We start from the raw sequence: 27606 nt of genomic DNA on the forward strand, positions 1-27606 counted from the left end.
CATTGCCTTTGGTCCAGTACGGAAGAGAAGCTGGAAGGCCTGGTGGAAGCACGCAGTCAAATGCCACAGATGTCAAGATACGGGCAGACCAATCTGATGATGTCAATACAAAAGCATAACGAGCAATTGGATTGAGCAGGGAAACTACACAACAGACTGAGATACACGACCGGGGGTGAAGCGCCGAATCTGGTCAAGTAAGTCGCGCTTGGTCTGGTCAAACTCAATGACATCCGCAGCCTCGTTAGCCAACAGCTTGTTCATCAGAGAGCAGTCCATTTTGACGACGCCGGTATTGTGCGTGCAAGCGAGGACTCTTCGACCAACCATTTGATTGGCCTCCAGAGCGAGCACATGAAGTAGAGCCACGGTCCTGACATCGATCCAGCCGGGGATCTTGGACTTTGCCTCGGTTTGGATACATCGAAGTAGATCTTGATTGGAGATAGGAGCCTTCGGATCTTGTCCAGCGAGAATGGTGGGACCTCCAATGTAGACTGGGGCAATCGTGGTGAGAGGGATGCCGAGGGACAAGGACAGCTCCCAAGCACGCTGTTCAGCGAGTACCTTCGAAGACATGTACTGGACGAAAGGCTTAGGGGAAGACACATCGGGGGCGTACCAAGTCGTCTCATCGAGAAAATTCGCCTTCGCTTCGAGATGCGTTGACATGCTCGAGGTTACGACGACCTTCTGGCAATTAAACTTGGCGGCTGTCCGCATGACGGCCTCGACACTGCCAACAGTAGCATCGATGCTGATACTGCCATTGCTTCCAGGGGTCGATGTTTTGGTTGGCATTGTCGAAGCCACATGGATTATGTGGCTGCAGTCGTAGCATGCCTCATCCAGGGCGTTTGGCTCGGTCAATTCAGGAATGATAAAGACTCGAAGTCGGTCAGACTGAAAAGTGTTGGCCAGCTGGTCAGCAGCCTCCTGTCGTCGGACGGTGGCATGGACTTCGTATCCTCGCGAGAGGAGAAGTGACACGATATGAGAGCCAACGAAGCCTTGCCGGATCGAAATCAGGGGAAAAAACAAATCGTCACAAGAGTGAGCGGAATGAAGCTTAGGCTTTCCATTGACGAAGTGGCGACTCACCGTTTGCGCCCGTGGTGAGGACAGCCCTCTGGCCCATTGTTGAAGTCATTGTATCTCTGAGCATCTCTGAGGTGGGCAAGATGATTTGTTTGTCAATGTAGAGTAAACTGAGAGTTGGAGCAACGAAGGAGGTTATATGCTTCGCTTGGGAGAGCTGGGGTCTCTGACGATGGCGCCCCTGGAACATGCTGTGGACCCAGAGATGCAAAAAGCGTGATGCGCATTGCAGAATTTCGCACTACCCGACAGCTCGGCATGGAGTCATTGTAAGCCGTACGCTGTTATTCCAATTCATAAACACCGCCACCTTAGCAGTTTCGGCAGCTTCCAACTGATTGGTTCAGCACGAGCCAGTCCGCGTGCCTTTTTTCTCCCAAATCTACCGCACCGTATTCAATGCATTATTTACCCCAGTCACGCATCGATCAATGGGTTTCAGCATTTTGGATCTTTACAGAGGCGAGCCAGGGCCAATCAATATACAAAGTCGTTACCACACGGATCGTTGATGGCAGTAGCGACCAGACAAAGTCGCTCGTATGCTGTTCTCGTGCGAGAACTCGAGAGGTGTAAAAGAATATCTACGCCTTTCATTACAGAACTTTGAGCCTTTCGAACGCAGCTTCGTCTTCTCTTGCTTCACCCATGTCTCACTTCACTCGCGCGACAGCTCGCCTAACACCAATCTCGCTTTTTGCGACTGCGCAACTACCTGCTGTAAGGACTTGATGTGCAGGTCAGAGTTGGGTGTCAATACAGATCTATATTCGTCGAAATCAAAGCTGCGAAGGCTCAGCACTCTGCGGTGGCTTTGCGCGGGGTGCGAGAGACGCCAGATACCACCTCATGTCAAACATGATTGAGTCAATCTGGCAGACTGCAATCGGGAGCCTCTCCTTTTCAGTAGACATGAGGACGTCCGACACGATCCTTCCATCCAAGATGGTCTCCCGACACTGCACCGAGACCCACTCGGTGTCCTCCGGAATCTTCGCCAAGAAACGGACGGTGTATTGGAGTGTCGGGAAAGCCCACTTTCTAGTAGGAACATCGCGTGGATGTGTTGCGTCTTTCTTGATTACGTTCTCGTACGCCGGTCTGCGATAGTCTCCAAACATCGGAATGCTCTTGATGTCGATCCTCCGCGCGTTGGAAGATCGCAGAGGAAGGATTCGGCTACCCTTGCAGTAGTAATTATCTGAGGGAGCAGGGCGAGTAGCGTGGTCCTCAGAGAAGTCTTCTTGCTGTGGTGTATCGATATCGTCAGGATGGAAGCGAAGGTAGTAATCGGTGAAAGGACGCCTCTGGGTTTCGAGTTGTGTCAGCATGTCCGCGTTGCGAGTAATCAAGAGCTGGTCGGGAGGCAGGTACCATGAGACAGGATGAGGAACGGGAGTGTCCTCAAGCCTCGTAATGGGTCCATAATGAAGCGGCGCAACCGTGGGACCCGTCTGCTTGGATCGATCGGCAAAGGTGCCACGTACTGAGACACCCTGCAGCGCTTTTCCTTTTCGGCTTTGGTACAAGTCGGCAACGACAGAGGTAAAGTTACCGGATAACTTTTGAAGATTAGTGACAGCGATGAAAGCCTCGCCAGGTGATAGCACTTTGACGAAGTCGTAAGTCAAGGTATATGGATCGGGATGCTGACTGGTCGATTGATGCTGGAGGAGAGCAGCGAGGAGCAAAGATGCAAGGAAACCGCCGTGCGGCATTTGAGAAGTAGTGCTCCACTCGGGCAGAATATTGACCTGGTACCATGCTGTGGAGTCGGTAGGCTTGGCAGAAGCGATAGCTGCTAGGGACTCTGGCGCTGACTCCAGGCGCTTCACATTTGTCGCTTTGTCGAAGCTATGTATGTGATCGGGGGAAGCATGCTCTTGTGCCGCCTGAGGAGTTGTTTGAGCAGTGGCAGGCTCCAACTTGCTGTCGACCTGCATGATTTCGGCGGCAGTGGCCTTGCGTAGTATGTTCGGTGCGATTCTCTCGATGAGAATGGGTGTTGCAGAGGCAAGGGAGAGGAAGCAGCTCGGTGGTGTAACAAATACACGAGTCGATACGCCGTGGCCGCTCTTTATATCAGCTCAGCCATTACAAGAGTTTTGGGGTCTCCGCTCTGAGCTCTCCTGAGTGTGGCCGCATACAATCCTCCCTGCGTCTGCCGTCCCTTTAGTTTGTCGAATTAACAGAATTGTTTCGTGCAACAAGGTGCTTCTACAGCACACGTCACATAGCGCATAACGCAAGCGCCCTGGCACCTGTGGGCAGAAACCGTATTTTTCAGTCTTCTGGGCGGAACAAATACTGTATGCGCATGACAAGCTGCTTACAATCCTATGCAATTGGCTTCTTCGGATGCCGAGCGCACTTCCTATACTTCGTTGCAGCCATTGTTGCTTACACAAGAAGCTGGAACTGCTCATATTGATGTGGAGCAACAATGAAGGAAGCCCGTGATGAAAATATCTGACCATCTTTGAATCAATCTCTCTAATACCGAAGGGCTAAAGTTCATTGTGACTTCGTCTGTACAAATGGACCTTCATCACGCTGGCCTCTTCGTCTTCGCTTCGTCTTGAAGCTTTCTGCTCAACCCTGCAAGTCTGAGCACCGATACTACCTCAGTAAGGCGTAGAACAATGTTTTCTCAGACAGCACCCAGCAGCGAACCGGAGCTGTACGGTAGGGCGCTATGGGGCACCGAACGCTTCTGGAATTTTGCTCACAGCGAGCATCAAGGTGCTTTCGATATGGTCTCTGTGTTCGAAATCGAGCTATCCATCGCTGCCAAAGATTTAGACGGGTGGGAGAGAGCTTGGGACCAAGTCGCGAAGCTGTGTCCAGTTCTCTCTCAACGCGTCTCAAACCGTCAAGGGGAGGCTCAGATTGTAACTCACGAGAGACGCGAGACAAGCAACGTCTTCCTTGGCCCTGCTACCAAGAATGCTCATCAGCGGATCGATCACTGCCTTCGGAGACCATGTTTCGACTCTCTAGCGCTGACCGTCTTCCAGCAAGACGAAGGCGACAGCTCCGTTCATTTCGCCATCTCGAATCCGCACGCTTTAGGCGATGCCAAGGGTATTCTAGCCATCGCGGAACTCCTCATCTCCGCCCTAAAGGGACAGATCAAGAACGTAGCGAACGGACATACTTCAGTGCCAGTGCACCCTTGCTCTAACGGAGGCAACGAAGAAAGTAAATTGGGCCTACGAGAAATGTTCGAGATCGCGCGAAGAGGCGTGAGTTCATAGAAATTCTATAGTTGGACTTTCCTTGTTGTATACTGACATCGATTGACCTTGTCTCGCTCGCCTTGTCCCATACAGTCGACGACTGGATTCCCAATCATTCCGAGGGAGCTTGCTGAGCCCAGGAGGGACGGCGCGGTTTGGCGAAAGGTGCATGCTTTCTCGAAACTCGATACAGAAGCCTTGGTCCGTTTCTGTAAAGCAAGGTCTTTCACTGTTTCGGCTTTGCTTCAGGCTTCCATCTACCATACTATGCTTCAGACGTTCCCAGATACAGCACAGGCGACAAACCAGGTGCAGCGGTTCACAGTTCCAGCGATGCCGTTCTCGCACCCTTCTCTAGCCTCGAGCACCACAAGCACCGTGTTCGCACCTATTTCGATCGAGATTCCTCCTTTTGCAAGCTTGGAAGTCACTACCAAAGCCGTCGGCGATTCTTATGCCCTAGCTCGACAATTCTCGGTGGACGCCCAGGACGACTACGTCAAAACTCTCTTGAAGCTGTTCAATTCTGTCAGGTAAGCTAGCTCTTCGACGTTTTCAGATTGCGCTGCCCTTTCAAATGCTTCGAGTGACTCACGCAACAATTCCTCTTGCCTACAAATCGGGCTGCAGACCAGAAACAAGCGTACCCACCTTTTCGAGCCTGGGCCAGCTGGGACCATTGGACGGACTCCGAAGCTACCAAGTAGCCTCGAGGAACAATCTCCCCTCTCTCGGAATTCATGCCTGGACACTGAACAACCAATTGAATCTTTCGTTGGCATGGTGCCCCGGAAGATTTAACTCGGAGATCGTTGATAGCTTTTGGTCCAACTGGATCAACGCTTTAGAACAGCTTTCCTTGTAGGTTGAATCATCCCTAAACCAGGATGTGGATAAACTTCGTGTACGGAGCATCTCCGTCTTGTTGTGGCCCTGTGCGAAGCCGACCTGAACCACATGAGGCAACGGAGGTCCGATGATGCAGCAGCCTGGTTTCCTTAGGCACGGCAACGCCTGCCGCCAAAGTGATGTACGTGAAGATGTATTTCTTCCAACAGGGGACGCTCGCCCTTGCGGCACGAGCGCAAGGTGCTAACGCTCAGCTCTATGTCGAAGGGAGATCGGGCGTTGTGCAACCTCGACCCGTAAGGACATTGACGTGACGAGCACATGTAGTGATCACCCCCCGGTCAGTACGCGTATTGCGGCAGTGGTCTTGATGTGTTTGATTTTCACAGACATCCATGACCTGTTCGGTCGTGTTGATTTTGAGTCACAGGCTGCGGGCTTGGTGAGGGCTTGGAGAAGTTAAAATGCTGCATATACTAAGGTCAACTTAATGGCGGAACTGTACCCACATGGCACGAAGTACTGCGTATCCCGTCCTGCAGGAATCAACTAGGTCCCACAGTGCACTAAGACCGTGGCATCAACATTGTCTGTCTCTTTCTTGGTCAAGCAGCAACAATACATGCGTACGGCTGGCACAAGAATGAAGATGCAGGAATGGTTTCGTAAAAAGTGCGATATGCGCAGCGTGGTCGAGAGGAGGCTTCGAAGATAATCAGTGGACAGATAGAGTGCCTTGATCAGCCGAAGAAAGATACAGTATGCGCAGCCCTGCTCGCTTGTTTGTCCGCATATGGCACTTCTCTTAGTATTGTATACCGCGCACCAAGGTCTTCTGAGTCCGTGTCTGTGACCAGTACACGCTGGAATACGAGCAGGGGCTTCCGGATTGGCAAGCTGCAGTCCTTGTAGCCCGGTGAAACCATGGTCTCGCGGCATTGGTTCTGGGCTCGGATCGAAAGCCTTCAGAAACGATAGCTGTGTTTCGTCTTGCGCTGGCTATACGAATCGTTCTGCTTTAAAAATGAAGAACCTTCAGGTCGATCCCAAGTTTGTCGTCGGCCACCTCTCTCCCAATATACTTACCCTTAGCTGACCATGGACTCCAAGGCGTTTCATACACTGCAGTATCTGCAGCCTCAGCGCTTCTTTGGGGATCGGCTCAGCCAGATCCCTTCCGTAAATCAGACTTGGAACTCGTCTTCGTTGTTCAATGCAGCAAGCAAGCCCCGCGTTCCGAACGGGCCACTGGTCGGCCTCACTGATCAAGCACGCCATCACCCCATCCTCGTCTGCTTGGTCGTGTTCGCTTTCGGCACTTCGTATCTTCTCTTCAGATACTGGGACTGTGCCATCGGGTGCGAGCGTCGCTCCGATCTTAAAGGCCCAAAGGGTCTACCACTCATCGGTAACCTACTTTGGGCACTCAAGAACCGCGATCCCCTCGGTTACCAGGTCTACGCTCAACAGAAGTACGGATACGGTAACACTCACTCGCTTCCCGGTCTGGGTCGTCTGATCGACATATCGCGTCCGGATTGGATCGAGCATGTGCAGAAGACCAAGTTTGCCTCCTACGTCAAGGGAGAGCAGTTCCATGACCAGATGCGCGATGTTCTCGGAGATGGCATCTTCACTTCGGACGGCGAGCGTTGGAAGATGCAGCGCAAAGTTGCTTCGCGGATCTTTACCGTCAGCTCATTCAAGGCGATCATCACCCACACCATCAGAGAAGACTGCAAGCTTGTGGAAAAGCTGATCGAGTCGTATGCCAAGGATGGAAGCGTCTTTAACCTGCAAGAACTCTACTTCAAGTTCACGCTAAGCTCGTTTGTCAAGATCGCCTTCAGCCAGGACATCAAGGCGCTTTCCGAGCCCGACCGCCCCGACACCTTCGGAGATGCATTCAACTACGCGCAGAAGGTGCTGGACATGCGCTTCGTACAGCCATGGTGGAAGATCGCCGAGCGTTTCAGCGAGACTGGCAAGAAGATGCGTGCCGCAAGGAAGGTGGTTGAAGAGTTCACCAACAACATCGTGGAATCGCGCCGCAGTGAGACCGAGGCACTAGGCGAGAAAGCTAAGCCGGAAGGCAGTCGCAAGGATTTGCTCGATTTGTTCATGGCCTACCGCTCTTCGGATGGCCAGGGCTTGAGCAACCAGCAACTCAAGGACACCATCTTGAATCTCATGATTGCCGGTCGCGATACCACAGCTGAAGCCTTGTCTTGGATGTCTTGGCACATGTTGACCAAGCCCGATGTCTACTCTTCCATTCGAGAAGAGATCGACGCCTCGCTGGAAGCGGATGGACAGCAAGAGGGCTTGGAGATCGACTACGATGTCTTTGAACAGCACACTGCTAAGCTGACGACCTTCCACGAGACGCTGCGGCTTCACCCTTCCATCCCTAAAAACATTCGTCGAGCTCTGCAGGACGACGTGCTTCCGAATGGTGGACCTCGAGTCCGGAAGGGTGACCTCGTGCTCTATTCTGATTGGGCCATGGCTCGCAACCCCGAGATCTGGGGTCCTGACGCTTGCGAGTTCAAGCCAAGCCGATGGATCGACGACAAGACAGGCTCGACCGTCAAGTACTCTCAATTCCAGGCGCACTTCTTCAATGGCGGGCCAAGGTTGTGCCTTGGACAAAAGCTGGCAAGTTACGAGGTGGTGCAGCTGATCCACCACATCTTCGCCAAATTTGATCTGGAGCTTGTCGATCACGGCCCTAAGAAATCCGCTGGCTTCGACAAGGTGCCCGATTACCTCAATTCTCTCACGCACCCGATGAAGCGTCCTCTCTTGGTCCGAGCTACGATTCGGGCACACAAGGAAGAAACTCGTTAGATTTCGTCCGTTCCCTCACTAGCAAGCAAGCAAGCAAAGCATGTCGTTGTTCTCGAAGGGGTTGCTCTCATCGAAATCGATTTTCATTACCTCCATTCTTGTGTTTTTATTTCGCAATCTTTTCACAGGGGGGGATATTTGACCGCGTAATTGAGGATTTGTCTGCAAAAGGTAAGGCGCGGACACCGCAGAGAGGGCTTTGGGCATGGTATCCCAAAGTGGGCAGGGCGTTACAGCGAAGCAGGTACCGTAGTGCGTGGCGCGGGGCCACGTGCAAGTCTTTGCAAGATTTCTATCTGCAATGCCAAGGAAAAGTGGTCTGGAAAGCGTGAATCCGACACGACTGACTGGTGTTAAGCCGAGCATAAACATCGCCAGACAAGGCTTTATGCGCATGTCAAAAAGTGCGCATACCAGCTACTGTAGTTGGCTTGTCACGTAGCGCATCTGTTGCTCGAGTCTTGCTCAACTAATTTCAGACGCACAAGGTGGTCCTTTTGTCTTGCCAGGTTATGCTTGTCAGACTGAGTACGGTGCGGAAATGCCTGCCTTGCGATTGCAACTTTGTGTTTCACAACGCTCGATAGGTGAGTCTGCTTGGCCTGACCAACCGTCCATCCTTTTCCAATATATCCATACCATCACTTTATTCCAACCCCTTTTCTATTCACAAAGTAGCAACTCCCCAAGAACAGCCAACTCTGCACCGGTCATCAAGCTTCAAGATGGTCTCGAAACGAGTTCTACCTTCAGCTCAAGCTGATCGGCCAGCGGTGCCCAAGGAAGTGCCTCTTGATGGACAAGATCTGGCCATGCCAAGAATGGCGATGCATTGTACCTGGTTCTTCTTGTCGTCAATGCAGTCTTCCTTGAAAAAGGTTTCGCTATCAGAGCTGGAAAAGTCCTTCACCCTTGGTATGGAGCTCTTCCTGGCCCGCTTTCCCGCCGCAGCCGGGCGGACCAAGCACGATCCAATCACGGCCAGATGGTATCTCGAATACAACGATCAAGGCGCTGACCTTGAAGTTGTGCAATCAGACCAACCGCTTGGCGACGGATGGAAAGGATTCGACGGGAAGTTCGATCCCGCCTTCGCACCACGACCCGTCATGATCACAGATGACGACTCCACCCTCTTTGCCGTCAAGGTGACTCGCTTTTCATGCGGTTCTCTTACCCTCAGTACCAGCACACATCACTGGCTTGTGGACTTTGTCGGGTACATCGATCTGATGGAACAGTTCGGTCACTGCGTGTCCTTATTCTTCAGCGAAGAGGCAAATGCAGGCAGAAGTCAGGGCAACGTTCGATTCGACTGGTCTCGCGATCTTCTCAAGTACGCCAAGCAGGTCAACTCTGACCCTATCCCAACCGAAGTTTGGTTCAACGAGCGTGGTCAACCACCCCAAATGACAAGGCCCCCCTCCGGTTGTCGCTATGCTTCACTCCTCTTCACTCCTTCTTCTCTGATCAACCTGAAGGGTTCGCTTGCAGAGTGGGCTTTGACCGACGCCGTGCAGGGTGAGTCCGGTGGCGTACTACCTTCCAAAGAGAATTGGATTGGCACCAACGACGCACTTCATGCCCTTCTCTGGGCCGCCATCACTGATGCGCGTAGCCTCGAGTCTAACGCTGTGACTGGCTTGCACTTACCCCTGGATGGGCGCAGACTCCTGAGCAGTCTTGCAAAGCCGGATGAAGCCAACGGAAAGTACATCGGCAACGTCCATCCAGGCCATGTCTTCCCTCTGCCCGCCTCCCGAGTCTCTTGCAGGGACAGATCCTCTCTCTTCCACCTGGCCTGGCTTATCCGGACTCAATACCTCAGCTTGACACCCGGTCAGATGTCGTCCATCATCCGCTACCACAACTACGCCGAGTCTTCGTCTTTCGGCCCCGGCCGTCTTCCTCGCAACACAAGCATGTTCGGCAACGACGTAACCATATCAAACATCTCTCGCCTTCCTGTTCGAGAGCGGGTCCACTTTGGAGACATGATCGGCCACCCCTACACCCACACTGTAATTGGGATGGTTCCAGTCACGCTCAATGGATTGACGCTGGACTCGGCCGATGGAACGTGCTTCATCCTTAAAGCACCTGGAGAATGGACTTCGCACAAGGAGGCCAAGCAACACCAACCTATTGCCGGTCAGGAAGAGAAGGAACCGGGTGTGGTAGCGTACGTGGGCATGAGATGTGAAGAGATGCAGGCTCTCCTCAAGAATCCGTTGATTCAACAATTTGCGGTCGTTTTGTAGAGTCGAATCGCATAGAGGCCTGCTGGTTGTAAGTCATATAGTGGTCTTATTTTCACCCAAACTACGTTTTATCGGAGCCCCTGCAACATACTATGAACAAGCCAGAGTACTCAGCACGAATCAGACCCCATAGATGAGAGGATGTGACAATCAGCAGTATCGACCAGGAAGCGGATCTCAAAGCTCGCTCTAGGTTACTTTGGGGTTCACTCGGCGCTCCGCCATGGATGGCATCAGAAAAGCTAGACTTCATATTCCGAACGTTCTAGAGAGAGAGACCCTGCAACCGGCACATATTTGCGAAATGTCCATCCCGTTTGAACAGCTCCCTCGGACTACCCTGTTCCACCACTTTACCAGCCTGCATGACAATCACCTTGTTCGCTTTGACAATCGTAGAAAGCCTATGTGCGACAGCAATGGTAGTTCGGCCTTGACTGACACTGTCAAGCGCGCTCTGTACCGCTCGCTCGCTGGCGGGGTCGAGCGCCGAGGTCGCTTCATCGAGCAGTAGGACCTTCGGGTCACGGATAATCGCTCTAGCAATAGCAATCCTCTGCTTCTGACCTCCAGACATTTGAACGCCTCTTGCGCTGAGCTGGGTGTTCAAACCTTCCGGTAAACTTGCTAGAAGATCACCTAGCTGGGCAAGTTCGGCGGCTTCCTGGATCTTGACGAGCGGAACTTGGTTAGGATCCATGTCAGCAACGCCAAGAGCGATGTTCCACCCGATTGTGCCCTCAAACAGAGTGGGCTCTTGCGGAACGTATGAGAGATATCGACGGAACTTGGTAGGATCGCCCTCGATAATGGACTTCGAGTCCAGGAGCACACGTCCAGTCTCTGGTGTGTAGAAGCGCTCGATGAGCTGCAGAACAGTCGACTTGCCGGAGCCACTGCCACCAACGATAGCACAGAACGATCCGGCTTCGATCGTCATGGATAGATTGTCGAGCACGACAGCAGTCGGCCGCTGAGGGTAGCGGAAGGTGACGTTTTCAAGCGAGATCTGGCCGCAAGGCGCGGTTTCGTCAGCCTTCGATGCGAAGTCTTTGCCCTCCGCGCTGGCATCGGCCACTTGCTTGGCTTGGTTCATGATCGACAACGATCTGCAAGCTGCAGAGTGAGCGCTGGAGAAATCGGCACTGTAGTTGAAGATGTTGCCGGCTTGAACACTTCCATACACGACCGAGATGAGAATTGTGAAAAAGCCTTTTGAGGAAGTGTTGCCAACCGCCAGCTCTCGGCCTCCGTACCAAAAGGCAAGTGATGTGACGAGTAGCTGCACGCACTGCGATATGGCGAACAAGACACTACTGAAACCGATGGTCGGCAACAGTGAGCGAGATGCTCGTTCCAAGTTGAATCGATACATCTCGAGCGTTTGGGGTTGCAGGTTGAAGGAAGCGACCGTACGGATGGCGCCGATTGCCTCGCAAGCTTGTTGAGTCGTTTTTGCATGTGCTCTTTTCGTCCTTGACTCCTTGAGGACTAGCACACGGAGGCGCATGAGTCCGGCCGTGATAGTCAAAGGTGTGGACGCAATGACCACCAGAGCGAGACGCCAGCCGTAGCCAATTGCAACTGTATAGCCGACCGCGACGGTTGCCAAACTTTGTACAATAGAGCCAAGCGTCGGACCGAGACCTCCGTAGACACCCTGTGAGATGGCACTTAGACTGCTAGCGAGATCGTTGCTCGTGTTGGCAGGGTCATCAAAGAAGCTAGCTTCCAAGCAAAGCAGGCTTTGGAAGACGAGTACGCGCAGTCGATGCGTCACCCGCGATCCAGCAACGTAGAGCGAACGCACGTGGAAGAAGCTGATCACGGCACAACCAACCGCGACGATGAAGAAAGATCCGGAGCTGATCAAGTTGTTGTGCAGCATGATGTGACGAGCAGGTTCAGGGCAAGGGTGGCCGTTCGAGGTATTGCATGGCGCATAGTCTTCCATCGCCGTACCGAAGAGGATTGCGTATATTGGGTACACAGCCCCGATTATAGCGGCACAGAGGGCTCCGGAAAGATAAAGACCGCCAAGATTACCTGTCTCAGGGTCTTTGAGGAGAAGGAGGAACAGGCTTCGAAGTCCTTTTGTCTCGATTTTCTCTGCGGTAGTTTTGGCGTATTCGGGCGAATTCTCCTCGGCCGCAACTCGGCTTGAGAATTTTTGGGCAAGAGCTGGGGCTCCTCCAGATTGCACAGAGGGAAACCTCGGCGCTACGGAGGAATGCCTTCTGACTTCAGTCGATCTCTTGGAGGCACTTGGTCGAGGGAGATCGAGTGAATGTACAACGTTGCTCCCTTCTTGGAGGGGAGGAGAGAGCCACTTAGCTGTAGATATAGGCTCTACGGCATCTGGACTTGCTTGGTTGCCATCATCTTGGTGCTGAAGCATACCGGCAAACGCACCACCTTGCTTGGCGCTTAGTTCCTGATGGCTGCCCTGTTCGATGATGCCATCTGGACCAAGCACAATGATGTGTGATGCGTTGCGAACAGTGCTGAGGCGGTGAGATATGATGATAGTTGTTCGATCCTTGGCGGCTGCATCGAGAGCTGCTTGAACGACGGCCTCGCTGTTGGAGTCGAGCGCGCTCGTTGCTTCGTCCAGCAAGAGAATCTTGGGGTCCCTGATCAGAGCACGTGCAATAGCGATCCTCTGCTTTTGACCGCCCGAGAGCAAGAAGCCTTGCGAGCCGACCTCGGTCTCGTAGCCATGAGCCAAAGCAGTGATAAAGTCGTGGGCGTTGGCTTTCTTAGCGGCCTGAACAACAAGAGTCTGCAGCTCCTCTCGAGTATGGTTCTTGCGGTCGGGCAGTCCGAGCTCAATGTTGGCCCGGATGGACATAGCAAAGAGAGTGGGTTGCTGCTCTACAACGCCCACCTCCCTGCGGAACCAATCGACGCTCAAGTCGCGAACATCCACACCATCGAGGCGGATCGCACCTTCCGTTGGCTCATAGAAGCGTTGAAGTAGTGCGAAGATGGTGCTCTTGCCTGAACCCGAGAGACCAACAATGGCTGTAGGAACACCGTTTCGAAATCGAAGAGAGAGATCATGCAGAACGGGTCTGTCTGGCTTGGATGGATAAGCGAAGCTGACACGGTCAAGGCTGAGCTCTGCGTTGTATCCTCGACCAAGCTTGCGGCCGGAATCTTGCTTGCCCTCAAGCAATCGAAGCTCCGAGGCGTTGGCGCTGTCCGAGTCGTGTTTGATCGTGTCGAAGATGGCTGTGGCAGATGCAGTCGCCATGGTGAATGCCTCTAGCATCTGGAAGAAGTTGGCAATGGCAAAGGCACCGGCAAAGTTGGCAAAGACGACACTGACAATTCTTCCAGGAGGCAACTCGCCACGTGCAATTAGCGTGGCGCCATAGAAAAAGGCGAGCGCGTACCCCGAGTAGATGATGAAGAGCAAAGCGCCAACACCCGTTCCTTGGATACCGCCAGCCTTGGCGCCTGCAACCTTGGTATCGACCGTAAGCTTGTCGTACTCGTTGGTGAGCACGTGTTCCTTTGAGAAAGCTTTGAGAATCTTGATGCCGTTGAACGCCTCCTCAGCGCGTGAAGCGGCCTTAGCCACGCAACCGAGCTCGACAAGCTTGGTCTTCTTGGTCAAGATGCCCATGAGGGCACCAGAAAAGAGAATGAGGGGAGCAATAGGGAGCAAGACGAGTGATAGCCTCCAAGAGAGTGAGAAGGCAACTGCTGCAGCCGAGAGGAAGGTAGAGAGATACATGATAGCCATCGGCAGCTTTTCGCCGACACCGATCTGAATGAGGTGAACATCTGATTCAATCCGGGCGGCGACAGTACCTTGGCCATACCTTTCGAAAAAGTCGATCGACTTGTGAAGGAGAGCAAAAAGGTAGGCGTATCGGATGTTGGAGGCGATCCTTTCGCTGGTATAAGAAAATATGGCCATGTAGACCATACTCGAGAAGAACAGTCCGATGCCGAGATAGAGGATGATGGTGGCATCCCGATTGATGGTCTTGTAGACTTCGGCCTTGGCAGCTTCGTACTCAAGGTGGTTTCCGGACTTGATAGCAGATGTATATTGAAGGAATACACCCGAGATCTTGCCGATGAAGATGGTCATCAAAGGCTGAGCTGCACCAGAAGCGACGGCCATGAAGAAACCCACAAGGTTCAGAAGGAACTGCCGCTTGCTTGCGTAGCGAAATATGTGCCAATAAGATGTCTTTGCAAGTGAGGCAGCCTCATCCTGCGTGCTTCGTGAGTCCGATTCGATTTGGACCTTGACGCTGTCTGGAGTGGTGGGTAGGGTCGGCGAAGCGGAGCCGTTCGAGGAGGCAGGCTTGCTGCCGAGGTTATGTTTCTCGTTTCCATCTATGGATCCGCCATTACTGCGATATTGAAGTGCTTCGATCGTGTCTGGATCGGAAAGTTTGGGGCTCTGCTGAGCTTGTCGACTTGCCTTTCGAGCGGTGCTAAAACGCATTTCTGCTGCTGAGAAGTGGTCTAACAAGAAATATGGGCGTGGCGTCTACAGTATCGATTTTTGAGGTACTGACGAGACGGACAACGTTGGGCTCAGATTCCGGGTCCTGAGGTCATATCTCGAGGGTATTAAAAGGAGGCAGCGAGACCAGTGCATAACGTCCAGGCTCGCTCGCCCTCGTCAAGGGGTCTCGGCAGTTATTTTGAAGTGCAGGACTGTCTAAGCATAGCTGTATCGTCTCGGCTGTGCTCCGTTGGTCATCGCCACACACCGGCACGACGCTATGCAGAGATTCCTTCCGGTCCCAAGCACCGATGAGGGGGCCGATGAGGGGACCGAAGACCCAAGGCACCTCTTGAGGAACCAGGATGGATTGTTGTGACAACTGTCAGGTAACCGCAGCCGACAGAACGAGAGAAATCGAGCTGTATTACGATACTATGAAATTACAAGATTGCTCTGTTTGGGGCAAAGCGAAATTGAACCTGTTGTCAGGAAGGGGTCGGTCGAGTAGAGAAAGCACCAAGTGAATACAGCACAAAGCATGGCCGAAGCTTTGTATTCGAACAAGCGCAGGGTGTTGGTTCGCATTTCGACTTTCTGGGTTTCCAATGGATGTCGCGAACGCAGAGCCCAAGAGCTGCATTCTCTGAATTCACTTTCAAGGGAAAATCAGAGGAAATGCGCATAGCGGACTTGACTCGCCACCGCCACCATCTGTAGCTTTGCCTCGATGCCATCAGTACTTGCCTTTGCTCATGCATTGAGGGACGCTATGCTGTTGTCATTCCGTTGACATCGCATCCTCCGGCGCACTGCCCAGGTGTTTCCTCGAGTTCGCGCGTGGAGCAATGCATAGCACCTTCTTGCTTCCGCAGCCGGCTCTATCGCTGGTCAAAGAATCAGGAACACTTTACGTCTTGACTGACATGGAATCGTGACTGTGGCTGCCACACCCTTGTCGCATATCAAGGTCTGCCGTGCAAGTCCAGCTCCGAATCTGGAGTTGAGTAAACGTACACAAGCTTGCAGGATGCTGGGCACCTCTGCCAATGAGGCATCCTCGCCATGCGAACCGGTACCTTTGAGCGATGCTTCCCGTCTAAGACCACTACAACTCATGGTCGTCTTGTTTAACAAGGCTTATCAATCCTATCGCTGACCCTTTTAATCCCCCACATCGCGTTTTGCCTTTCTGCCCTTCGATAGAGCCAAGACAGGAAAGGCTCATCAATACGGTGCTCACCTTGATTTCCAACGCATCCGCAAAGATAGTAGCCAACATGGACCGCTTCCAACTCTCGCGAAGCAGCACTGCTTCTGCCTCCTTCTCGATCTTTTCGTCTCCCTTCCAGCAAGCCTCGTCGGCTTCAGCTTCTCCCTCTAGTACTTCTCCCGGCCTCGAGCACAAGGTATTCGACATTGGTGCCCAGACACCTCCTCAGGACAAGATCGAGATCGTCATCAGCTCGACTATAAATCCAGAGATTTCGATCACTCTCTCTTTGAAGAGTAACGGTTTCCTTGATCGAAATGTTCTCGACAACATCAGGCACCAATTCACAAGCCATTTGCAGCGTCTCGATGCTACGTTGCCAGACGAAGAGTCGGCTTCCGGTGCCGTCCTTCTTCACGCCCGTCTTCTCCTCTTCCTCTCTCAGGACTTCCCCGCTGTTGGCGAATACGAGCGACATGCTCATTTGAGCTTTCTTGAGGCCGCATGGAACAGTTACAACAACGACCTGCTCGGAGGAGTCGACGCCCACACTCTTTCCCAAGCATTCGCACCCGAAACCAGATCCTTCCTTCTCCGTGCCTACTTTGAATCCTACGCCGCTCTTCGACAAGCCGAGGTGCAAGTCTCGCCTCCCACACCCTTGCTCTTGCAACACGCTCACCAGGGGCAGGCTGGCCTCTACGCTGTATTCGGTGGACAGGGCAACAATCATGGCTACTTTGACGAGCTGCAAACGCTTTTCGACACGTACCGCCCTTTCGTCGAGCCTCTTGTGGCTGCCGTTGAAGCTCGTCTCTGCCAGCTACTCTCGGCCATCGAAGCCGAGCGATCCGGTCCTTATTCTTTCCACGATCAAGGTCTCAACCTGCTCGCTTGGCTCACGCACCAGGCTGAACGTCCGTCCGAAGCCTACCTTGCCAGCGTTCCCATCAGTGCACCTCTGCTCAGCCTCACTCAGATGATTCAGTTCTTCGTCTCGTCCAAGTGCGTCGGTATGACTGTGCCCGAATTTCGCAACCACTTTCAAGCAGTCAGCGGTCACAGCCAGGGTATCGTCTCCGCAACCGCCATGGCACTGGCAAAGGATGATGCTCACTACGTCCAGTCTGTCGTCCTCGCATCCGAGCTTCTCTTCCAGGTCGGTCTCACTAGTCAACTTTGCTATGGGGATAAGAGCGTCGATAGCAAGACATCGCAAGAGTCCGTTGAGGCCGGCTTTGGTCCGCCAACACCCATGCTCGTCGTCAATGGAGCGAGACGGTCCCTTCTTGATTCCAAGCTCGCCACGTTCAACCGTGTTGTTCCTGGTCACCGCCAAGTTCACGTCGCGCTTGTCAACGCTCCTACAACCACGGTGCTTGCTGGGCATCCTTCCGACCTGTTGAGCTTTGCTCGTGATCTGTCGGCCATCTCTGCCTCCTCGAAACTCGACCAATCTAGAGTCGCCTTCTCGAAGCGCAAGCCCTCGATCCGCTTCAAGTTCTTGCCCATCAACCTTCCTTATCACTCGCCTCTGCTTGCCGACGTCAAGTACGAAGATGTCGTCGCTCCTATCGATGTCAACCAGTGGGAGGGTCGCGACCTTGCTCTTCCGGTCTATAGCACCACGGACGGAAGCAACTTGCAGCAGACCCCTTCTGGAGGGCTGCTCGCTAGTCTCTGTGCTCAAATGTGCACCGACCCTGTCGACTGGACCAAAGCTGTCCGTCCTCTGCCCTCTACAACTCATCTGATCGACTTTGGCACCGGCGCTGCCTTTGGTATCGGCAACATCACCGGTCGTAACCTCCGTGGTTGCGGACTCCGCACCCTCACCGTCTCTGGAACGCACAAGGAGAGCACCGAGTTCTACCGACTCGATGCGATCTCTTATGCTCAACCTTGGGCTTCCCAATACCAGCCGCGCTTGCTTCGTACGCCCGCGGGCAGGATCATGCTCGACACGCCCATGTCGAGGCTCCTCGGCAAGCCTCCCGTCATGGTGGCCGGTATGACCCCTACTACCGTCCAGGCTTCCCTCAACGCTGCCACCGTGCAAGCTGGCTTTCACATCGAGTTGGCGGGAGGTGGACTTCACGATGAGACCAAGCTTCGTCGACGCGTTGATGAGATCCTCAAGCAAGCTCCTTCTGCTTCCGGTCTTACTCTCAACTCGCTCTACATCAACCCGCGACAGTGGAGCTTCCAGCTTCCAGCTTGGCTTCAGCTCAGTCGTGAAGGTGCACCTATCGACGGCATGTGTGTCGCTGCTGGCATTCCCTCGCCCGACAAGGCTCAAGAGCTCTTGACTTCGCTCAAGCAGGCTGGTCTTCGCCATGTTTCCTTCAAGCCTGGCAGTCTAGATGGTATCAAGCAGGTCTGCAAGATCGCTCAGCAGAATCCTAACTTTGCCATCATGCTTCAATGGACGGGCGGACGTGCCGGTGGGCATCACAGCGCCGAGGATTTCCACGATCCTATCGTGCAGTCGTACGACTTGATTAGAGCTTGCCCCAATCTCGTCCTTGTCGCAGGTTCCGGCTTCACCTCCGCGGACTCCTTCTGGCCTTACCTCTCTGGCGAGTGGTCTGTTGAGCGTGGCTTGCCTCCCATGCCGTTCGACGGTCTCCTTTTCGGCAGCTGGGCCATGACTGCCAAGGAGGCGTCCACTTCACTTGCCGTCAAGCAGCTCATTGCCTCCACCGAGGGATGTGGCGACAAAGACTGGCAAAAGACCTACGACGGTCCTATCGGCGGTGTCATGACTGTCCTCAGCGAGATGGGAGAACTTGTTCACCAGGTAGCCAACCGCGCCACACTCCTCTGGTCAGAACTCGATCGTGATCTCTTCAAGCTGTCCAAGGACAAGCAGCTTTCCTACCTGAGCAAGAACAAGACCAAGCTCGTTCAGCGCCTCAACAGCGACTTCCAACGTGTTTGGTTCCCGTGCAACGCCACAGGTGAGGTTCTTGACGACGTGCTTGACATGACCTACGCCGACATCGCAAGCCGCATGCTTTCGCTCATGTTTGTCGCTTCGCAGTCTCGCTGGATCGACACTGGCTATCGCAATTTGCTTGGCGACTGGTGCCGTCGTATCGAAGAACGCTTCTCCGGGGCTCCCAAGTCCAACTATAAGCTGCAATCGTACTCTCAGCTAGACAAAGCTCCCGAGCAGGAGCTGGACAGCCTCATCGATCGCTATGCGGACAGTAAGACTACGCTGCTCACGGGTGAGGATGCCGAGTACTTCCATGCCATCTGCTGGCGTCGTGGTCAAAAACCGCCCCCTTTCATCACGCGTCTTGGCGAGGACTTTGCCCATCAGTTCAAGAAGGACTCGCTCTGGCAGTCGGAGGATCTGGATGCAGTCGTTGATGCTGACCCTCAGCGAGTTTGTATCCTTCACGGTCCTGTTGCCGCCTCGAACACTGCTCCCGTCGACCAGCCCATCGCTGAGATGCTCGGCGGTGTCGAGCAGGGTCTCATCCACCATGTTCTTGACCGATTCTACGGTGGTGATGTCAGCAAGGTCCCCGTTGCTGAGTACCTGGACTCGAGCGCCACCAACATCTCTACCACTGAGAAGCAAGTTGAGTCGCCTTTCCGCTCAGTGCCATCGACGTTCCATGTCCGTTCGGATGAACGCGTCGCCGTATTCCAGGTCACACCGGCTGCGATGCAGAATCAGGCTGCATTCCTCGAGGCTATCACTGGCACGCAACCCAGCTGGATCCGGGCTCTGCTCCGGAGCGCTCGTGTCAGTCTGGGAGGTCAACTGCGACCCAACACTCTGCTGCGACTGCTCTCGATTCGAGAGGGCCAGCTGTTCCAGATCCAAAAATCCTCTGATGGCACTCAAGTGGAACGATTGCAGGTGTACGGCGGTCATCGCAGCTACGGGTCGAATTCTTCTGATTTCCTCGCTGTCGACATTGTTCGTCGCGGCAGTCTGGAGGATGGGTCAGGCGCCAAAATCGAAGTTTCCGTCTACGAGGAGCGCTGTGGCGAAAAGGTACCCCTCCAGCTCCGGTTTCGCTACACTCCAGCTACAAGCTATGCTCTCATCCACGAAGAGGAGCAAGGACGCAACGAGCGGATCCGAAGCTTCTACTGGAAGCTCTGGTTTGGCGAGGATATGCCCGATGTGACCAAGCTCGAAGATCCTCGCCGCTTCGTGAGCCATCCTCGTCCTGTAACTTTAGCTCAGAAACAGGATGGCGGTGCCGTGCCCGTCGACCCAACCATCCTCGTCGCTTGGGAAGCCATCATGAAGGCAGCCATCAGCAGCTGCAACGCAGACCTCTTGTCGCTCGTTCACCTTGGTCATGAATATCAGACGGTCCCTGGATCCCGCCCTATCGCCGAAGGCGATATCTGCTCCGTCACGGCACGAGCTTCTGGCATCACCAACACCGAAACGGGCAAGATCCTCACCATCAAGGCCGTCATCCTTCGTGAGGAGGCCCAAGACTCCCAAGCTGTTCCCATCGTCGAAGCCACCTCTCGCTTCTTCTTCAAGGGCAAGTATTCGGACTTTGATCAGTGCTTCTCGGATTCGCGCTTTGAATATGCTCTCCGCCTTGAGGATGACGCAGCCGTGCACGTGCTGAAGTCTAAGGATTGGATCGATCTCCATCAACCCTGCGAGCACGTCAAGGCGGGCAACACGCTCATCTTCAGGGGCAAATCGATCGTTCCTGGCTACAAAAACGTTCAAGAGATGCTCGATCTTCGTGTCGAGGCCACTGTCTTTGTCAAGCTCGGTGGCGAGGAGATTCAGATCGGCAGCGCTGAGTTCGACGCGGATGCTCCTCTCTCGACCGACCCTGTCGTCGCCTACCTGGAGAGGAACGGAACCAAGCTTCCTGGTGCGGATGGTGATAACACTTCACCCTTGCACTCCACTTACATGCTTGCCGAAGGTGTTCTCTCCACGCCCGAGACCAATGAGCCTTATTCGCGTGCCTCTGCCGACTTTAACCCGATTCACATCAACCCTTACTTCGCGGATCTCGCTGGTCTTCCAGCCACTATCGGTCACGGCATGTCGACTTTTGCTGAGTGTCAAAAGTGGATGGACAAGGCCATTGGCTCGCGTGAGACCAAGAGCGGCAAAGCCATTCAGCGCTGCACCGCCTTCCAGGCCAACTTCACTTCGATGGTGATCCCCGGCGACGAGCTCAAGGTTGAGCTCCGTCACAAAGGCATGGTCCATGGTCAAATGGTTGTCCAGGTCGACATCATCAATCAGCGCGATGAGCTTGTTCTGCAAGGTACGGCTCGCTACCATCAGCCCCAGACGGTCTACGTCTTCACTGGCCAGGGTTCGCAGACCAAGGGCATGGGGATGGACCTCTACCAGTCAAGCCCCGTTGCTCGAGCCATCTGGGACGAGGCTGAGCAGCACCTCGCTCACCGCCTTGGCCTCAGCATTCTCGAGATTGTCCGAGAGAACCCTCAGTCCAAGACGATTCACTTTGGTGGCGCCGGAGGTCAGCGAATTCGCAGCAACTACATGGCTCTTCAGCACGAGACCATTGACGAACAAGGTCGTTCTGTCCGCAAGCCCATCTTCCCTTCGATACACGCCGGCTCGCGCTCGTACACCTTTGATTCGCCAAAAGGTCTTTTGTTTGCCACTCAGTTTACACAAATCGCCCTGGTGCTCTTCGAGCTGGCCTACTTCCGTCACTTACAGCAAGACGGATTGATCGTTGAGGATGCCGTCTATGCTGGTCACTCGCTCGGCGAATACGCCGCACTTGCCTCAGTGGCTGGTATGATGCGGCTGCGAGACCTCGTCGATGTTGTCTTCTTCAGAGGATTGACCATGCAGAACGCAGTGCCGCGCATCAACGGACGTTCGCAGTACAGCATGGTGGCCGTGGCTCCGATCAAGGCTTTGTCGAATGCGTCTGACGTCGATGCTGCGCTAGCTCACGTGGTTGACCGCATCTCTGAGGCCAGTGGCGAGCTTCTCCAGACCGTCAACTTCAACGTCACAAAGCAGCAGAGCGTCGTTGCCGGACACGAGGTTGCGCTGGCTGCTCTTTGCACCGTTCTGGACAAGTTCGGCAGCAAGAAGCTCTCGATCTCTGACGAGGCCGGTGTTGCCACCGCCATCGACGGCGCGGTAGCCAGCGCCTTACATTCGGCAAAGACCTCCCGGATCGAGCTCAAGCGTGGCATTGCGACTATTCCGCTGGCCGGCATTGATGTACCGTTCCACTCGAGGTTCCTCAGCAATGGAATCGGTCCGTTTCGTCGCTTCCTCGACTCACGTCTCGACATCGAAACCGTCAACCCCCAAGCTCTCGTCAACCGGTACATCCCCAACTTGGTCGCCAAGCCCTTTTCGCTGGAGCGAAGCTACATCGAGCACGTGTCCGCAGCTACGGGGTCCGAGGTGCTTGCTCAGATCCTTGCCAACTGGCAACAAGCTTGCCAGGATCAGCGACGCCTTGCTAGGTCGCTCGTCATTGAGCTGCTGGCCTACCAGTTCGCTTCGCCTGTCCGCTGGAGTCAAACTCAGGCTCTGCTCTTCGAAGAGACCCGCTTTGAGCGCCTGATCGAGTTCGGCCCTACTCCTACACTCGTCGGCATGGCCAGTAGGACGCTGACGGCTGAGTTTGCCCATACTGACCGCATCTTAGGCCTCAAGAGGAGCCTTCTCTGCGTTGGGAAGAACGATGCCGACATCACCTACGACCTCGGCGCTGACGAGTCCGAAGCCGAAGCTCCAAAGGAGGCAGCCATCGAGACGGTCGCTCCCACTCCAGCGGCACAACCAGTCACAGCTGCCCCGCCTGCCCCGTCTAGCCCAGCTGCGTCGTCGCTTCCAGATGAGGCACTGGACGCTCTTCTCACGCTCCGTGCCATCGTGGCTCAGAAGCAGAAGGCCAAGGTTGCTGACGTTCCGTCCGCCAAATCCATCAAGCAACTGACAGGAGGTCGTTCGACGCTTCAGAACGAACTGGTCGGCGACCTGGGTGCCGAGTTTGTCGATCTTCCCGAGCGTGCCGAAGAGATGACCTTGGCAGAGCTGGCAGCTGCTCTCCAACCTGGTTACAATGGCGTTCTTGGAAAGTACACCAACGGCCTGATTTCGCGTCTAGTCTCCACCAGGATGCCCGGTTCTTTTGGTCTCTCTGCTCTCAAGGCTCACCTCACCGCTCGATACGGTTTCCAGAGCGGACGCATCAACGCCATCTTGCTCTATGCCATAACTGAAGAACCAGCAAAGCGTCTTGCGGGAGAGGATGAAGCCACAGCCTGGCTCGAGGAGGTAGCTGGTGTCTACGCCAAGGACGTTGCCATCACGCTTCCAGCACCTGGTGGGTCTTCTGGCGGTGCTGATGGAGGTACCAGGGCTGTGGCCGTTGTCAGCAGCAAGGAACTGACCGAGCTCCAGGCAAAGCAGAATGCCTTGTCCGAGAAGCAGATCCAGCTTCTGTCTGAGCACCTCGGCATCGATGTAGATGCAAGCATGGCTCAGGTCGCTGCCATTTCGACCGAGTCCGAGACGCTCCGCAGCGCTCTCGAAGCTGTCTCTGCTGAGCACGGCGAGACCTACGTCAAAGGTATTCAGGGCATCTTTGCGGAAGCCCAAGCGAGGAATTTCAAGAGCTACTGGAACTGGTCGCGTCAGAACCTCGAGGAGCTCTTTGCCCAAATGCTCAGCAGCGACTACAACAACGATCGTGCCCTTGGCGCTCAGATTGTCGCTGTGTGGAACCAGCTGGATAATGCCAACATTCTTCAGCAGCAGCTCGATCAGCTGGCTCATTCCAAGACGCCCGGAAGCGATAAGATCATTTCGCTCTTCCAAGGCCTTCTCGACAAAGCTGAGAGCGGCGCACTTAGCATGCCGCCTCGTTGCATTGACCTCTCGGAGCCCGTTCGACCTCACACCTCTCTAGACTCGCGTGGAAACATTGTTTACAGGCAGGTGCCCCGTGAAGGCCTGGCTACAATGCTTGACTACGTCAAGAGCATGGCATCTGGTGGCGAGTACAAGGCTGAGAACAGCCCGCTCGAACCTCGGGATGTTACGGCAAAGGTCCAAGAAATAGTTAGCAAGCTCTCGTCCTCGAACAAAGTGGAGCCGGAAAAGGTGAACATCGGCAGTCGAGCCTGGCTCTGGGCTGGCAAGAAGGAGGGTGACACCTGGATCCGCGACAATGACTTGACTGATATCTACTATCGTGGTCTTTCCAAGCTTGCTGGCCAAGGTAGCAGCTATGCCGGTCTCGATGTGCTCCTCACCGGTGTCGGTCAGGGCTCGATCGGCTTCGAAGTCATGCGCCGTTTCCTCAACGGAGGCGCCAGAGTCATCATCACCACCTCGACCTTCTCGCCCAAGAAGCTGAAGGTCTATCAGGATGTCTATCGCCGTGATGGAGCACGAGGTGCCCAGCTGATCGTCCTCCCCTTCAACCAAGGTAGCAACAAGGATACTCAGGCTTTGGTCAAGTACGTCTACACCACGCTCAACATAGATCTCGATGTTCTCGTTCCCTTCGCCGCCATCTCCGAGAATGGACGCAACATCGATGGCATCGACGACAAGAGCGAGCTGGCTCATCGCATCATGCTAACCAACGTCATCCGCCTCATGGGCTGTATCAAGACGATCAAGGCTCAGAAGGGCTTCCTCCACCGTCCTACTCAGGTCCTCCTTCCGCTCTCGTTTAACCACGGCGTGCTCGGCAGTGACGGTCTCTATGGATCGAGCAAGCTTGGACTCGAGACCCTGCTCAACACTTTCGAGAGCGAGGACTGGTCTAGCTACCTCTCTGTAGCTGGTGCTCGCATCGGTATGTGCCGAGGCACGGATCTGATGGCTACCTCGGACATCGTTGCCGAGTCGCTCGAGAAGCAGTTCGGCTGCCGCACGTTCAGCACGGCCGAGATGGCCTTCAACTTGATGGGTCTGGTCGAACCAGAGTTTGTCTTTGTCAACCAGCTCCGACCCATTCTCTTGGACTTGACCGGCAATGCTTCGTCGATCCAATCTCCCGGGAAAGCTATGCGGCAGGCACACCAGGTCTGGCAGCGCCAAGCAGACATCAAGAAGGCGCTCCTCGCCGAGAACCGTCTCAACTTCAAAGCTACCTCGCCTGCCCGTCTCTCGGAGGACCACTATCGCCGTGCCGAGATCGAGCCTCGCGGCTTGCACCGATTCCCCTACCCCGAGCTCGATTCCAAGGAAACCTGCGAGCGTATCGTCAAGGGGAGCTCTCCGGTCGATCTTGACCAGATCATTGTAATTTCCGGTTTCGCCGAGGTCGGCCCTTGGGGCTCGTCGAGGACGCGCTGGGAGCGCGAGATCAGCGAGACGTGGACCTTGGAAGGACTGGTCGAGATGGCTTGGCTCACTGGTCACATCAAGCACGTCAATGGCCGTCTCGGTGACGGTCGAAGCTACATTGGCTGGATCGATGCGAAGACTGGCGAGCCGGTGCCAGAGTCGCAGATGCGGGCTCGCTACGCTCGTCAGATTGAACAGCACGCCGGTATCCGACTGGTCGAGCCTGAGCTCATGCACGGTTTCGATCCCGAATGTAAGGTCATTCAGCAAGAGGTTGTGCTCACCAACGACCTTGGTCCTCTGGAAGTGTCGGCGACCGAGGCTGAGCGCTTTCGCCTTGCTCACGGAGATCGCGCTACGATCTGGCAGGATGACGCCACCAAGTCGTGGCACCTGAAGCTCAAGAAGGGGGCCAGCATCTTTGTGCCCAAGGCGAGTCGCTTCGACAGACACGTCGCTGGCCAGCTTCCCACCGGATGGGATCCGGCTCGATACGGTATCCCGAACGACATTGTGGCGCAGACCGACGAAACTGCCCTCTACGCTTTGGTCTGCATTGCCGAGGCACTGGTCGAATCCGGCATCGATGACCCTTATGAGCTGTACAAGCATGTTCATGTATCCGAGGTTGGTACTTCGCTTGGCTCTGCCATGGGTGGTCTTCACTCGCTCGCCAAGATGTTCAAGGATCGTAGACAGGACGTTGACGTTCAGAAGGACATTCTGCAAGAGACCTTCATCAACACAGTTGCCGGATGGACCAACTTGCTGCTTCTATCGTCGTGCGGTCCCATCAAGCCCACCGTTGGTGCTTGCGCTACCGCACTCCAGTCGCTCGACGTGGCCGCCGAGACGATCCGGTGCGGCAAAGCAAAGATCATGATCGCCGGTGGATACGAAAGCATCTCGGAGGAGAGCATGACCGAGTTCGCCAACATGAAGGCGACTGCTTCTTCGGATGCCGCAATGGCTGCAGGGTTAGCGCCAGAAGAAATGTCCAAGCCTATGACCAGCGGACGCAGCGGCTTCGTCGAGTCTCAGGGTTGCGGTGTCCAGATCGTCATGAGCGCTGCCACCGCCATCAAGATCGGCGCTCCTATCAATGGTGTCGTTGCCTTCACTCAGACGGCCACCGACCGACAGGGACGATCGATCCCCGCTCCTGGTCGAGGTGTCCTTGCTGCCACTGTTCCGCTCAAGCGCGCCATGGCCAGCTGGGGTCTTGACGGCAATGATGTCGGTGTCGTCTCGATGCACGGTACCTCGACCAAGGCCAACGACAAGAACGAGTCGAACGTCTATCACACCATGCTCGGCAAGCTTGGTCGCGCCGATGGCCGTGCCGTTCCTGCTATGGCACAGAAGTGGCTCTGCGGTCACGGCAAGGGAGGAGCCGCCGCCTGGGCGATTAACGGCCTTATGCAGAGCATCAACAGTGGCATTGTTGCCGGCAACCGCAACGCCGACGACATTGCGGACGAGCTGCGTGCCTATAATCGCCTCATGTTCCCCTGCCGTTCGATTCAGTATCCACGCGAACGCCTCCACGCCGGTCTCGTCACCTCTTTCGGATTCGGCCAAGTGGGTGGCATCGCAATGATCCTCCACGCTTCACACCTGCTCGGCAGGCTCGCGCCAGAGCAGCTTGAAGCTTACGTCGCAAAGCGCGAGAAGAGACAGCAGATCACATTCCGCCGAATGCACTCGCTCCTCATCAACGGAGACCTCGTCCGCATCAAGGACGACGCTCCATATGCTCAGGCGGACGAGGCAGAGGTGCTTCTCGACATTGAGTCTCGCGCCGAGCTCCAGAGCGACGGAAGCTATCGCATTCCTCGCGCAGTCAAGTCTCTTGCTTAGGATTTATCTGTCTCGCTGTATATATTTTTTGTTCATAGGTTCTGGCTTCGAAGAATGAACATTCCTTGTCCATACTTTGATACAATGACGTTGTGCGACATCAAACACGCCGCATATCAGCTCTTAAGGCATATCCCTCGCCGTACTCGATGTCTCGACCTAGCAACCTAGCACTTGAGGACGGCGACAGAGTTGATTGGCTGCTACTCCGATGTTGGTCGAATGCTAGCGGACGTTATAGCTGAGTCTTCGTCCTCATCTTTCAAGTGGATCGACGATATCGGGCTAATCTTCCCAAATGCGATGACTGCGGAACCACCACTGGGAACAAGGTCAACTCGAACAGCTGATCGTCGAGCTCCAGATGTCTTCTATGGCGCTATGGTCCGCGCATTTGTCAACAGCATGCATAGTGGGAGAAGCTCGAGGGGTTTCATTAATGTGGTAGCAAC

General features: G+C 54.6%; 7 protein-coding genes across 7 annotated transcripts; 4 read left to right on the forward strand and 3 right to left on the reverse strand.

Annotated features, from left to right (window-relative positions):
• Window positions 1-144: 144 nt before the first annotated feature.
• On the reverse strand, window positions 145-801 carry EX895_002626 (uncharacterized protein; the record flags this gene model as incomplete). Its single annotated transcript, XM_029883224.1, has 1 exon — window positions 145-801. The coding sequence occupies one exon, from the start codon at window positions 799-801 to the stop codon at window positions 145-147; it is 657 nt and encodes a 218-aa protein (XP_029740259.1).
• Window positions 802-1877: 1076 nt separating this feature from the next.
• Window positions 1878-3041, reverse strand: EX895_002627 (uncharacterized protein; the record flags this gene model as incomplete). The annotated part of the gene is made up of 1 exon (XM_029883225.1): window positions 1878-3041. The coding sequence occupies one exon, from the start codon at window positions 3039-3041 to the stop codon at window positions 1878-1880; it is 1164 nt and encodes a 387-aa protein (XP_029740260.1).
• Window positions 3042-4604: 1563 nt separating this feature from the next.
• Window positions 4605-5202, forward strand: EX895_002628 (uncharacterized protein; the record flags this gene model as incomplete). The annotated part of the gene is made up of 2 exons (XM_029883226.1): window positions 4605-4870; window positions 4968-5202. 2 exons carry the CDS (start codon window positions 4605-4607, stop codon window positions 5200-5202), a joined length of 501 nt encoding a protein of 166 aa, XP_029740261.1.
• Window positions 5203-6284: 1082 nt separating this feature from the next.
• On the forward strand, window positions 6285-8036 carry EX895_002629 (uncharacterized protein; the record flags this gene model as incomplete). Its single annotated transcript, XM_029883227.1, has 1 exon — window positions 6285-8036. The coding sequence occupies one exon, from the start codon at window positions 6285-6287 to the stop codon at window positions 8034-8036; it is 1752 nt and encodes a 583-aa protein (XP_029740262.1).
• Window positions 8037-8893: 857 nt separating this feature from the next.
• On the forward strand, window positions 8894-10297 carry EX895_002630 (uncharacterized protein; the record flags this gene model as incomplete). Its single annotated transcript, XM_029883228.1, has 1 exon — window positions 8894-10297. One exon carries the CDS (start codon window positions 8894-8896, stop codon window positions 10295-10297), a length of 1404 nt encoding a protein of 467 aa, XP_029740263.1.
• Window positions 10298-10562: 265 nt separating this feature from the next.
• Window positions 10563-14765, reverse strand: EX895_002631 (uncharacterized protein; the record flags this gene model as incomplete). Its single annotated transcript, XM_029883229.1, has 1 exon — window positions 10563-14765. One exon carries the CDS (start codon window positions 14763-14765, stop codon window positions 10563-10565), a length of 4203 nt encoding a protein of 1400 aa, XP_029740264.1.
• A 1283-nt stretch (window positions 14766-16048) lies between these two features.
• On the forward strand, window positions 16049-27154 carry EX895_002632 (uncharacterized protein; the record flags this gene model as incomplete). The annotated part of the gene is made up of 1 exon (XM_029883230.1): window positions 16049-27154. One exon carries the CDS (start codon window positions 16049-16051, stop codon window positions 27152-27154), a length of 11106 nt encoding a protein of 3701 aa, XP_029740265.1.
• Between the last annotated feature and the right edge of the window lie 452 nt (window positions 27155-27606).

Source organism: Sporisorium graminicola, chromosome SGRAM_16 (assembly GCF_005498985.1).
Source record: "Sporisorium graminicola strain CBS 10092 chromosome SGRAM_16, whole genome shotgun sequence".
NCBI classification, from domain to species: Eukaryota; Fungi; Basidiomycota; class Ustilaginomycetes; order Ustilaginales; family Ustilaginaceae; genus Sporisorium; species Sporisorium graminicola.